The sequence below is a fragment of the Loxodonta africana genome, chromosome 8, assembly GCF_030014295.1.
Source record: "Loxodonta africana isolate mLoxAfr1 chromosome 8, mLoxAfr1.hap2, whole genome shotgun sequence".
NCBI lineage: Eukaryota > Metazoa > Chordata > Mammalia > Proboscidea > Elephantidae > Loxodonta > Loxodonta africana.
In genome coordinates, this window is record NC_087349.1 from 52,456,020 (window position 1) to 52,470,286 (window position 14,267).

General features: G+C 34.0%; 2 protein-coding genes across 2 annotated transcripts in view; one reads left to right on the forward strand and one right to left on the reverse strand.

The window, feature by feature from the left end:
* The first annotated feature begins 783 nt into the window (after positions 1-783).
* LOC100665205 (zinc finger CCCH domain-containing protein 15-like) lies at positions 784-2,756 on the forward strand. The gene has a single exon (XM_064289932.1). The coding sequence runs from the start codon at positions 864-866 to the stop codon at positions 2,142-2,144; it is 1,281 nt and encodes a 426-aa protein (XP_064146002.1). The 5' UTR covers positions 784-863; the 3' UTR covers positions 2,145-2,756.
* An 8,798-nt stretch (positions 2,757-11,554) lies between these two features.
* LOC111749764 (protein piccolo-like) overlaps positions 11,555-14,267 on the reverse strand; it is a 74,328-nt gene continuing 71,615 nt past the window's right edge. The window contains 1 exon segment of the mRNA XM_064290402.1: positions 11,555-11,843. Coding sequence (XP_064146472.1) covers positions 11,665-11,843 — 179 coding nt within the window. The 3' untranslated portion in view covers positions 11,555-11,664.

Genomic DNA, 14,267 nt, shown 5'->3' on the forward strand with positions numbered 1-14,267 from the left:
TTTATAAAAAATAACTATTTTACAAAACAAAAAAAAGTACTGAGAAGAGTGGCATTGTTTTACATTTTTTCTAAGTCTGTTCAATATCGGGCTTAAATAGAAATCAGCTTAATTTTCATATCTGCTCTGTATGCAGTGAGTTGTCATGTCCTATATCATGTAGCCTCTGAAAAACCCTACTATATATTCATAAGAGGATGAGAATGAAAAGGGCAAGTGCTGGTTTAGCATTACTATGTTTTGACCTTGTGGATCCTCTAAAGAGTCTCAGGGACTGTAAGAATTTTCCTGACCACACACTGACAACCACATAGGGGGAAATGATAAATACTTTCTATTCTTGTACCCTATTTTGAGATGATTTTTGCTTCCAAAATATAAAAATATTTTTTCTCTTTTCTTTTGTGAGGTGTGTTTAATTTACATAATTATTATAGAAACATTTTAATGTTACATCTAGCTAGAACAGGCCATGAAAATATTACAAAAATACATAGTATTTTTACTTTTAATGGGTTTATGTAACCAAAATGAAAACTTATTGATGCTCATTTTCCACTTTGTTTGGGACAGCATATATCCTACACGTTATTTGTGATTCATTTCTCGCATCCTTATTTTGTCTTACAAAAGCATTAATTTCTTAGCTGAGATGGCTTTTTCACTTTTAATAAAGCTACTGGATATTGCTGCTGTTGTCGAAACATGAGACACAAATAGAAATTTAAAGAGAAAAGTTATTATGCAAAATTTCACATATATAAAAAAGTAGTGGCCCTGGCTTTCCTCCTCCTGCCGCGGGGCCGGAGCCCCTGACGGTGTCCAGCTGCGCTTAAGTTTGGCCGGTGCCACCGGTCTCCGCAATGCCCCCCAAGAAACAGGCTCAGGCCGGGGGCAGCAAAAAGGCGGAGCAGAAAAAGAAGGAGAAGATCATCGAAGACAAAACTTTTGGTCTAAAGAATAAGAAAGGAGCAAAGCAACAGAAGTTTATCAAGGCTGTCACTCATCAAGTTAAATTTGGTCAACAAAATCCACGTCAGGTAGCACAAAGTGAAGCTGAAAAGAAATTGAAGAAGGATGACAAGAAGAAGGAATTGCAGGAGCTAAATGAACTATTCAAACCTGTAGTTGCTGCTCAAAAAATAAGTAAAGGTGCAGATCCCAAGTCCGTGGTATGTGCATTCTTCAAGCAAGGACAGTGTTCCAAAGGAGATAAGTGTAAGTTCTCTCATGACTTGACTCTGGAGAGAAAATGTGAAAAGCAAAGTGTTTACATTGACACAAGAGATGAAGAACTTGAAAAAGATACCATGGATAATTGGGATGAAAAAAAACTGGAAGAAGTAGTGAACAAGAAGCACGGTGAGGCGGAAAAGAAAAAACCAAAAACTCAAATAGTATGCAAGCATTTCCTTGAAGCTATTGAAAACAACAAGTATGGCTGGTTTTGGGTATGCCCTGGAGGGGGTGATATGTGCATGTATCGTCATGCACTTCCTCCTGGATTTGTGTTGAAAAAAGATAAAAAGAAAGAAGAGAAAGAAGACGAAATTTCATTAGAAGACCTCATTGAAAGAGAGCGTTCTGCCCTAGGTCCAAATGTTACCAAAATCACTCTAGAATCTTTTCTTGCATGGAAAAAAAGGAAAAGACAAGAAAAGATTGATAAACTTGAGCAAGATATGGAAAGAAGGAAAGCAGACTTCAAAGCAGGGAAAGCACTAGTGATCAGTGGTCGTGAGGTGTTTGAATTTCGTCCTGAACTGGTCGATGATGATGATGAGGAAGCAGATGATACCCATTACATGCAGGGAACAGGTGGTGATGAGGTTGATGATTCTGTGAGCATAAATGACATAGATTTAAGCCTGTACATTCCAAGAGATGTAGATGAGACAGGTATTACTGTAGCCAGTCTTGAAAGATTCAGCACGTACACTTCAGAAAAAGATGAAAACAAATTAAGTGAAGCTTCTGGAGGTAGGGCTGAAAATGGGGAAAGGAGTGACCTGGAAGAGGACAACGAAGGGGAGGAACAGGAAAATGGAGCCATCGACGCTGTTCCTGTTGATGAAAACCTTTTCACTGGGGAAGATTTGGATGAACTAGAAGAAGAATTAAACACACTTGATTTAGAAGAATGACACCAAACAAGTTAAGGAAAAAATTAAGTCAGCTCAGCATGAGTTGAAATTGACTACATTAATTTTTTTCCATCTGGAATTCTTCAACAGGATATGTTTATTTACACCATGCTGATTCTGGAGGGCTTACCCTCTCCAAAAAAGGAATGTTCTCCCTACGTCTTCTCTTCTTACTTTGACTACATCTCATAGTAAGTTCAGAGTAGTTCATGATAAATTGAAATATAATGGTCATTTCAGAAAATGGTTGCTTGTTGTAACTGTCCTCTCAAGTAGGAAGTGTAACTGCCTTTCCAGCTTTTGATTTTCATTGGGCATGTGTTATTACCAGAAACAACATAAACTTAAATATAAAATATCCTTCATTTAATGCAGTTTTAATGAGTGATTTTATTTCCTTTGTATTTATGTATTAAAAAGACTGCCTAAAATATGAACACTGTACTTCATAAAGGAAATTGCGTATGCAGATTCAGTGTTGTATATCTTTGGACAATTAGGTGGGCATTTGAAATGAAACTCCTTTGATCTGACAGGATCAGCTGTGATACTGTGTTTTAAACTGTTTCAACTTGTCTCTCTTCCTTTTTGCCAATAAAGTTGTAAATAAAGACCATCATACATTAAAATCCAAATATGGGCAAAAAAAAAAAAAAAGTAGTAACAAAAAGCATAATAAAATCTAATGTGTTTAATCACCCAGCTCAATAATTAGCAAATCATGATCAATTTTGTTTCATATACCTCCACCATTCTTCCCACTTAGATAATTTTAAAGTAAATCCCAGACAAGGTATCATTTCATCTGTAAATACGTGAGTATGTGTCTTTATAAAAGATATACTACTAATTAAAAACCAAAGCATCACAACTAAAAAATAATTATAAATCCTTAATATCATTAAATATTTAAATAGTCAAACTAGGCTTTTCTTTGGACAGCAAATGGTACAGGGACTAGCCAGGGCTGTCAACATTCCACGCCAGGATTCACCGAATTAGAACTTCTAGGTACTATTTGCCAGAGATTATCATTGCTGGCTCTAGCCTTGCATACTCAAGAATTTAAAACAATTAGAAATACTAAAGACTTATTTGAAAATAACACAGATTTTTAAAAAACCTTTAATTAAATGTGGTATCATGTTTGCTAGGACTTGTAGGAAATATATTCAGCAGTAATCAATGCAGGGTAAATATAATAAGAAAATACTTTTAATTATTATTTTATATACATATCAAGAGAAAAAAAGGGGAACACAGATAGATGATATAGTATATTGCTAATAAATTTATTGTTCATAACAATAATCTGCTTTTCCCATTCTGCAAAATCTGTATGTACAGTGGAAATTGAATTTAGTCTTGAGGCTAGAATATTTATAACAAGAAGTCAGTATCACTTATTTCTGTTATGCTTATACTTTAAAACTTTTTCCTGGTCATAGTGAAGACAACAAATAAAAATAATGTGTTGAAAAGATAAATAATAAGATCAGGGGATTATTCCTGTAATACACTATAAAAAGAATAATAGAGGTAAAAAACAGATACATAATAATATATTATAAAAATATTAATAAAGCTAAAAAATACATTGATATAGGATGCTGATGATTTAGTAAAAATGGTTTGAATATTTCTGTTGTATGTTCCAAAAAAATGAATAATTTTGCCATTGCTGGAAAGCATTATGGTGTTTTGGCTTATGAGCTGGAGGAAACTGAAATAATTTGTAGCAAGTAATTACTTGTACCAAAACAAATAAACAAACAAAAAAAAACTCTCTGGATTTTAAGACTCACTCTTGAAATCTCATCAGTACTTAAAACACAGTATGAATAGCAGTAAAACTATGAAGTTTGAATTATTTGTGTCTGGCAGAAGAAAATTTACCCAATCTTAAAGGTAAAAAATTTTAGATTCCCAATTGATTCATTCTCTATGAAAATAAAAGAAGAAATTTGCTCCAATCAAAATGCATTCCACATCCACATGATACATGGTCTAAAATCTGCAAGCAACAATAGCAGATACACTGAAGAAATACCTCCTGTTGTTCCTTGCCATATCAGCACTTGAAAAAAGTCCCAGCACATATACAGTGTCATATCTACTGTCTATACATATATCCACAAACAAATATCTATATATATGATGTTCTACTGAAGTACAGTATCTATAAAACATAAAGAATATACTTGAATGAGAATATAGGTAATATTCATCTTTTGACAATTCATTAACTCTCAAAAAATTTATGTTTAATTTCACATATTTAAATAATCGAATTTTTTATTTGCAATATAAAAATTCCATTCTTTCAAAAGCATCACAGTCATGAAAGACAAAGGAGGAGTGAGGAACTAGCAGATTGGAGGAGGCTAGGGAATCAAGACAACTAAACACAATTTGGGATCTTGGATTGGATTCTGGATCAGAAAGGACAACATTAATGGGAAAACTCAATATTTGAATAAAGTTTGTAAATTTGCTAATAGTATCACATCAATGTTAATTTCCTGGTTTTGAAAAATTTATAGTGGTTATGTAAGATTTTAACATTAAGGAAAAATGGGTGAATGGTGGGAGGGAGAACTGTTTGTACTATTTTTGCATCTTTTCTGGGAATCTAAGATTGTTTAAAAACAAAAAGTTAAAAAAAATCCATCATCAACTTTGGTTTACAAAAAGATCCAAACTAACAAATATCCAGCATTAATTAATGCTGTTGAAATCGAGTAGGTATTCTTTAAAAGAATATAAGATAGTTTCTTGATCTTGGATAAGAATATTTTATAGTCCTAAAAACAGTGGCCATATTACTTCATAGAACAATGGTTACAGAGCACTTAATCCCATGAATATTTAACAAATTGCACTTAATAAAAAGAAGGATCTAAATATGCACCATTTGACAACTTCTCATATTAAAGATCATTTCATTAATGCATATTATGTTCAAATACATTCATTGCTTATTTTTTACATTTTCCAAAGAACAAATTTTTGTATAAAAAGGTGGTGTTTTCTACAATCAACAAATCATCTAAACTGAAGTCAAAATATATACATCAATTAAAATAAAAAGGATTGGCTTATTTGATCTGCTTTACCTGAAACCGTGTGATCCTTAGAGTCTCTTGTAATTTTTATCCTTGCGTGAGGAAAGATGTAGTGTACCGTCTTCCCATTCGTCTGTAGAATCTAAGACATACACATGATAAGGTGAAAAATCAATGTTAAAGCCGCTTAAAGTACAACACACAGAATTAGACGTGCTTATTTAAAACCAGGTTGATTAAATCAACAAGAATATTAGAAAAATTTTAAATGATGAGAATTTGAGCATCTTAGCTATATAATAACACCATTGGTTTCTGAGTACAGTATTTTTATGCAAATAATGTGGTTTTTTTTCTACATTTGTTTGCCAACTGCTCCCTCTCCCACAAGGTATTTTCATCAGCACTGTAGGCTAATTTCTTTACATGTTAAAAAGTTGGCACAGTCATGCTTGTGAAAATAACTCACAAAGGGAGGGAATGGTTGGCAAACAAACATCGAAGGCACACATTATTTGCGTAAAAATACGATACTTTTGGGAAAGTTTTATTTACAATTATGGTTTTTGCATTTACAACCAATTACTCTTGCAAACTGATTTATTTGGTAAGTTAATGAGAGAATATGTAACAAGTTCTAAAGGATGTCTGTTACTACAGTAGTAAGCAGACAATAAGCAATGACAGTGGATAAATGACATACATGGAAAATTGTAACCTACTGACTTTTCTCTGGACAGCCTAGAGATGGAAAGGCATTTTAAAATTTTCAGCAATTAAATGGTGCTATGAAAGAAAGAAAAACTAGGGATGGTCCTTATACCCTGCATCGCCATAATTATCGCTGGATTGCTTTATGTTTAGGTTGCTTTGATTTTATTGAGAAATTGTACTTTTGCTGAGCTCATCTAATATTTTCAATGGACACTGGATGCTGGGATTAATTCTGTGTAAATAAATGAAGGCTTTGCTCATTCTAGTACTTTCTGAGGCCCTCTCTGTATTCAAAGCTTGTGCTATTGATAGTGTTATTTTTCATTTGCTATAGACATTCTTTATAGACATTCTTTAGGATAGAAGAAGCAACACTTAAAGCTACTGTTTCAGGTCTGTGAGTTCAATTCTCATTATTGAGTCTTCAACATGAGAATACTCTAAGCTATGTTATCTCTTTTTCAACATGAGAATACTCTAAGCTATGTTATCTCTTTTTCCACCTGGTGAAATGAGTTCTCAGAAACAAATGTAAATCAGTGAATGCAGACTAATGCTTTATATTTAATAGAGCTTTGCTTTCAAAGGAGATTTGTGAAATAATTGAAGGTAGAAATAGTAAAATATTTATTCAGATCTGTATTAACAGGATTTTATTAACATGGAATCTTGTATCTATCACCTTAGGACAATTTTTGACTTAAATTGCAAATGGAATAAAGTAAATAAAATAAAGATATATTTCATACTATCCATTTTAGAATATGTTTAAAAAGAATGTGTGGAAAAAACAAAATATTAAGCAGATTTTAGAACCAAAGACATGTACATTTTGCAAAGAAAAGTTCATTGGAAAACTTGTGTGGTCCCAATGTGCCCTAGTAAATATGGGCTGTAAAACTGATAGAATTCTGGATGTTAAAAGTATGTATTGAAAAAAAAAGCTACAATTATAGTCTTTTGTTTTATTTTCTTTAGAGAAAAATAAATATAAGCAGGTCTCTGACGACCTTAAAATACTCCCTAACAACAGTAGAATCCTGTTAAGTCCAGGAGTATTATCTAAATCCTCCCTAGTAAAACCAAAATACTGATTGCAGGATTATAAAAATATCGAAGACAGTATGAACAGCCAATCCAGACAATTCATACTAATTTGAACTTTTTAATCCACTGAAAACCTCATTTATATTCATAACAATTAAAGCTTATGTTTTCATTCTTTCTCCCACTCTCTTGCTTCCTGTTCTCAATACCTCTTTCCCTCTTTTGCCATTTTCTCCTTCCTTCCCTCCATGTTTTATTCTGCTTCTACTTTCCTTTTTTTTTTTCTTTCCTCCTTCCCTTCTTCCCTTATCTGCATTAAGATCTTTATTTTGGCCAAAAATTAACTGTGTGCATTGAAAATTCAACAACTACTTGATATAACTGAACTCTGTTTTGGTATTGTAGCTAATTCATTGAAATTGTTGGAGATATTTTATTTCTACTATCTTCTAATTTCATGTATTACTTAATAATGATATTTAAGTCTTTTTTTCTCTTGGTAAAAAATAAACCAAATAAACACGATATTGTGTTTGGGTCTTTTTTTCCTAATTTTTCGAACTGCAGATAAGTTGATGCAAGCTCATAGTACACTAGAAGAGTAATCAGGTTTCCTAAGGTTTCATCACAGTTTATTAGCTAGGCAGTACTGCCTTTTAATTTATACCTGTGATGATGTTAGTGAAAGGGGTGCTACACATCTTCATTTTTATGAATGCACAACTGGCTTTTTGAGTTAATTTAATAAATAAAAAATATTAAACTGCCATATGAGTAGGAATCGACTCGACGGCACTGGGGTGGGGATATGGTGATCAGTTAGACCAGGAATCTATAGAAAGCAGAGGCACCTGTCTGTCATGTATGAACCAGATAGATCTAAATTTTTTTCTAGCCATCACAGGTGAACGTTGGGAGAATCCTCTATCAGATGGGCTACAAGGTGGGGGGTACTTTTGCCAAGCCAGAGTAGAAGCAAGACCAGATGGCAGAGCTGATATCAAGTAGCGCCCCATACTTCTTCCCCAGGGGGTGGTCTCTGATATTACTATTCTATGGTGATTCTGCATTGACAGAACTATCACCCGTATGCCTCCCAGAAAAAGGATTGTTCTTTTTCACTGCCTATGCTTCAATATCTCAATAAGGGATTATTTTCTTGAATCTAGTCTTCATACTTACGAAATAATAACTCTTATGTGAAAAAAGTGAACATACTATTTATTTATACAGAGATTCATCCATTCTCTCACTGAAATCTATTTCCTCACCGCGGGCCAGCTACTATGCCAGGTTCAGGGGACAGAGTACCCTACTGGGCTACAAGTACTGTGCTAAGCACTATTAAAAAAAAAAACAAAACAAAAAAAACCTGTCACTGTTGAGTCAATTCTGACTCATAGCGACCCTATAGGACAGAGTAGAACTGTCCCATCGGGTTTCCAACGAGCGCCTGGTGGATTCGAACTGCCAACCTTTTGGTTAGCAGCTGTAGCACCACTACACCACCAGGGTTTCCTAGCACCACACACACACACACACACACATATACACACATATATAGAATGGAAAACGGAGACCCTGCTCTCTAGGAACTCATAGAACAAAACATAATGACATAATGCCTGGGGAAATATTGGGCACAAAGTAAGAGTACTTAATCTGGAATGGTGGCTAAATGGTGGTGACAAGGAAGGTGTCTTAGTTATCTAGTGCTGCTGTAACAGAAATACGATAAGTAAGTGGCTTGACAAACAGATTTTCTCATAGTTTAGGAGGTTAGAAGTCTGAATTCAGGGCGCCAGCTCTAGAGAAAGGCTTTCTCTCTCTGTTGGCTCTGAAGGAACGTCCTTGTGTCTTTTGAGCCTCTACTCCTGAGCAATCTTCATGTGGCTTGGATCTCTCTTTCCCCATCTCTACTTCACTCACTTGCTTAATCCCTTTTATATCACAAAAGAGATTGACTCAAGACACACCCTACCCTAATCCTGCCTTACTAACACAACAAAGACAACTCATTCCCAAATGGGATTATAACCACAGGCATGGAGGTTAGGATTTACAACACATATTTTGGGTGGACATAACTCAATCTATAACAGAAGGCTTCTCGCAAGATGGGACATGTACATGAACCCATGAGTGACGAGTAGAGTTAGCTATGAGAAGATACGTAGGGGAGAGAATGGTGTCCAAGGAGAGGAAAAACATTTAAAGACCCAGAATAAAGACACTGGGGTTCTTTCAGAGGAGCTTAATGTACATTCATGTAGTAGTTGCATCGGAATTGCAGAGGACACGGGCATTAGTGTAGAGTGGAAACATTTTGTACTAGTCAAGAAGTATCAACCTTTACAATCACCCTATGAAGGATATTATTTCTATTTATAGATAAATTGACTAAGAAAAAATTTAAAAAAAGAGGTTACATGATCTACTCAATTTACAAAGCCGAGTTGAATTTCCATTGAATAGTACAGAAGTTAAACAAATATATACATTAAAAAAATAAAACAGATGGATTTTCACATTTGGTTTATTTTTTTAGTTAATATGATTGTGAGTCTAATAAAAAAATTCAGAAATATACTTCTATCTCTTTATGTGCTAGATTTTTATGTAAAATATTTTTAAAAGCAGACAAATTAATGTTCCGTTACTCTATTTGTTTTTATTATTTTGCCTCCAGAGCTTTTTAAGAGCGTAAATTCTTGTTGTGCATAAGTTTTCAAAGAAAAGCAGCTGGGTTTATTGGTATCAAGAGTTCAATATTACCTTTTTATGACTAGAGACGCAAAGACGTGAACAAACCAAGTATGCCATTTTCCTATTCTCTCAAGATTAAAATATAGTTATGATGGTTTAATGAGGAAGAAAATATTTGCAGATAAATATTCACGCAAAACAGCATGAACTTTATATAAATGTAATCAAAGTGTGTGCTGTCTTCTATGTAGCTTCTATTTAGGGAACTATTAAGAAAAACAAAGAAATGATTGTCACAAAAGACAGCATATGTGTTACCAATATTGGAGAAGGAGAAGATTATGATCTGGGAGGGGCACACGGGGGTTTCTGGGGGCAATGTTCCCTTTCTTGGCCTGTATAGAGGTTATATAACATTTTACTTCATCCCTAGTTGATAACTCTACATATTTACAGTTTTGATAATTGCATATATGCAGTTTTTGTTTATATATTAAATTTCAAAATAAAAATGTAAAAAATTACTTTCAGCACAAAAATAGACATTCCTAGAAAATTCAAAAATTCCTTGATAATAAGACAGTATATTGAAAAAAAAAGAGCAAAACTGAAAAAAGCAAACTTAAGGTTATAGAGGTAAACAGAAACCTAAAAATATTATTAAAAATAGCAAAAACTAGTAATAAAGAATATTTAAAACATATAGAGAAGAATCCCAAGATTCCTGCACAATAAGACAGCATATTGAAAAACAAAATAGAACAAATTCTGAGAAAAAGAAATTCTATTTAACTGTTAGAAATTTGTCCATGAAAACTGAAATTGCTTAGGGAGAAATCTAATCTTCTAGTATGGATTATTTGTCTTTTACATGGTACTTATACATGCAACAGCCTTCTTTTCATTTATAACTTAATAAAACCAAAACTGAATGAAATTATATTAAGTTTACACAGCCCTACTTAGTTGTACAAAATATAGTTGTCTTTTATATCAATGAATCACTAAACAGGAATATTTAAGACTTAATGTAGGTGAAATAAACGGAGTATCTCTTTTTTGAGTATTTTAATAACCATAATGAATATATAGCCCGCAAATATCTAATCTTCTAAGGCAATTGACTTAATACCACCCAGGTGGTGCAGTGGTTAAGAGCTATGGCTGATAACCAAAAGATGGGCAGTTTGAATCCACCAGTGGCACCTTGGAAACCCTATGGGGCAGTTCTCTGTCCTACAGTGTTACTACAAGTCAGAATCAACTCAACAACAAGTGTTTTTTTTTTTAGGCTTACCAGAGAAATTGCCCTCAATTTATCCACTGTCAGTCTTCTACTGAGCCTTTCAAAACTCAATTGAAACATCACCTCATTATTCTAATGTGACATAAGGTCATGGGTTTTAGTATATTTGTCAGATTTTGAAATTCACCTCTAGGCTTTAGTTTTTTCATCTATAAAATGATATTAATAATATCTCCTTTTCTGAGTATTTCTAAAGACATAATCCAGTAATAAATATAAACTAACTCACATTTCCATATAACAGACTCTCTAAAATATCAGTTCCCATCACCCCTCCAAGTGGAGCTTCTTTGTCTCCCAGCTGACTTGGTTTGGTCATCCCCTTGTTTGCCATTCCTTAGCACCTGAACATACTGTGATATTCCATATCACCCTATTACACTGAATTGTTATAAACCCTTCAGGAGCTCCATGTATTCTCCCTGTATAACAGTGCTGGATATGTCATACAAAATCGGTTATTATCAACTAGAGGAACAAATTACATAATTATCTGGTTGTTAGAAGCATTACAGTTGTGCACCATTGCAAACAACCATTGACGACTTAATTACAGATGAAGTAGGGTGCTTACCACTTTCACTCACTGAAAAAAAGAAGATAATTTGATTGACAAATGAACCACGCATTCATTTTAGGATAATTGAGACCATTCCAGGGTAGAACTGAGGTGTTTTTGTTCTTATTGATAAATATAAGAGAGATGGCTAAATGTAGCACTTACTTGCTCTTGATGTTGACTGACTGGTCTAGAGTGGACCAATCTTTCTGGCAATTTTCGGTCCAGACCATGTCCATTTTCCAAACGAGACTCCCTGGGTTTGTCAAACCAATCTGTTTCTTCACGGCGTAGGTGATAAGCTTTGGAGACCAAGGAAATATCAAACATTGCAACCCCAACTAATACAGATGATAGAGGGCAAGAGATGGTCTGCAACACCAACACGCACTGACCTTGTTAACCATCCATGCATTTCAAACACAATTCTCCATGTGACCAGAAAAATCATTTCCAGAATCGTTAAAAATAAAATTATGCTAAAACTTTTGTAGTATGGAATAAACTACAGAAAAATCATGCACATACCTGTTCAACCTCTCAGAGAAAAACAAAATAAAACAGACTTAAATTTTTTAAAATGTAAAAAAAGAAATTAGGTAGTGATATGTTGAAAGTTAAATATCTTTTTGATAAGAAGTTCAACGTATGCTATCATGGAATTATTTAAAGTTTCTAATCACAGTAAAATTGAAAAGGGTCAAATGTGCATTAAACAAAACAATAGAAAGATCTGCTAGTACTCCTAAAATTTTTAGTTGTGAAAAAACAAAAATCAGTTTCTCCATGTTCAGAACCTCTATAATTATAATCAACATTTGATTTGACTTAATTCTTTTTTTTTTTTTAACTTTTTCAGAAGTTACAAAATTTGGGGTAAAATATTTCATTTTTTCCAAGCAGAAAGTTTATTAAAATAATATGTTTAAGAGCTACATACACACTAATATTTTAATATAGTAAATCTAAAAAGCCACTTTTAGAATAGCTCAATTTTGTTTGACTTGAATGGTTAAAATCTATTACTATTATCTAGGAATTTAATTTGCATTTAATATATTTTTTCCTCAAGATATTCAGAGGGAAAGTCTTTCCATTTAAAAGATGGAGCACTTTCTCTTGAAGATGCACAATGAAGACTGCCATTATTTTGAAGTGGTGCTCCATCTTAAAGACACCTTTAACTTTCTTGTTGTGTGTGGTTGAGTCGATTCTGACTCATAATGACCCTATAGGACAGACTAGAACTGCCACATAGAGTTTGCTGGGTTGTAATCTTTATTTGAGCAGATCTCCAGGTCTTTTCTCCCACAGAGCGGCTAGTAGGTTCGAATTGTTGACCTTTCGGTTAGCTTATGAGCACTTTTAGCCATTATGCTACCAAGGCTTCTACGTTTACTTTTACACTTCTCCAAATTGTTGTATGGCAAACTCTTTTTGCCAATATTTATTGTTTAAACCCTGGTGGCGTAGTGGTTAAGTGCTACAGCTGCTAACCAAAGGGTCAGTGGTTCGAATGTGCCAGGCGCTCCTTGGAAACTCTATGGGGCAGTTCTACTCTGTCCTATAGGGTCGCTAAGAGTCGGAACCCACTCGACAGCACTGGGAAATGGGAAGACATTAATCTAAAAGGGTTCCTGGCTAACCATTAGCATACCCTCCCTTATCCAAACTCTGAATTGTTAAAAATTTAATTTCAGTTAGAAAAAATACTGTTCTGATTTTACTTATTACTTCGTTGCATATTTTCATTTTAATTCGCTGATTTATAAACAAATACAATCAGTGACAAAAATAAATTTGGTTATATTTACTATTAACTTTGTTGGGGATGAACATTTATTACAAATTAGTAGGCATTGCTTTGTTGAGATGTGATATAACACTGGCTTGGCTTCCTATGCCTCCGACTTAATTATGAAGTATTTCCACCTGGAAAGTGTGCCATATTGTATCATGACACCAGAATCCTCAAAGAAACTTTAAACCCATCATTCCTATAAATTCTTCCAATTAGGACATTTTTCTGTATCATTAAATATCCTTCTTATCTGGTTTGTAATCTGTCAATTTCATCAAAGTTATCTAAATAGCTACCCTAAGCCCCATTTTTCTCCCACTTACTATTTTCTATTATACTTTCATCCCCAGTTAGCATAGACAACTTGCTTTTCAAGCCCACTTTTCTCTGCAATTTCCCTTGAAAGCCTATAGAATAGCTACTGTACTTACTATGAGCATGTTCGTCTAAATTCTTCTACCCCGCAATGTAGTGACTGGTATGTTCCCAGCCTGTGCATTGTACTCTAATTATGCCTGTCCTAGTCTCCCCCAATTGTTGTAGTCTCCCCCAACTACATCTTAAGTTTCTTTTGAGAAAAGGCTACATTTAATACTTTCTTCATAAATTTTCTTTAATCTTCTATTAAGTACTCAGGAAAACCTGGTGGCATAGTGGTTAAGAGCTACAGCTGCTAACCAAAAGTTCAGCAGTTCGAATCCACTAGGTGCTCCTTGGAAACCTTATGAGGCAGCTCTACTCAACTCGTCGGAATCGACTCCAAGGCAACAGGTTTGGGTTTTTGGTTTATTAAGTACTCACAAATATTCCTTAATCCATTATTCTTGCTGTTACTTTTCCAGGGTCTCTAAAAGATCCTGTAGAACACAGTAGTTCTAAAAGTTACTTAATTTGAAAAACACATAAGAAGGGAAACCGTTCGGTT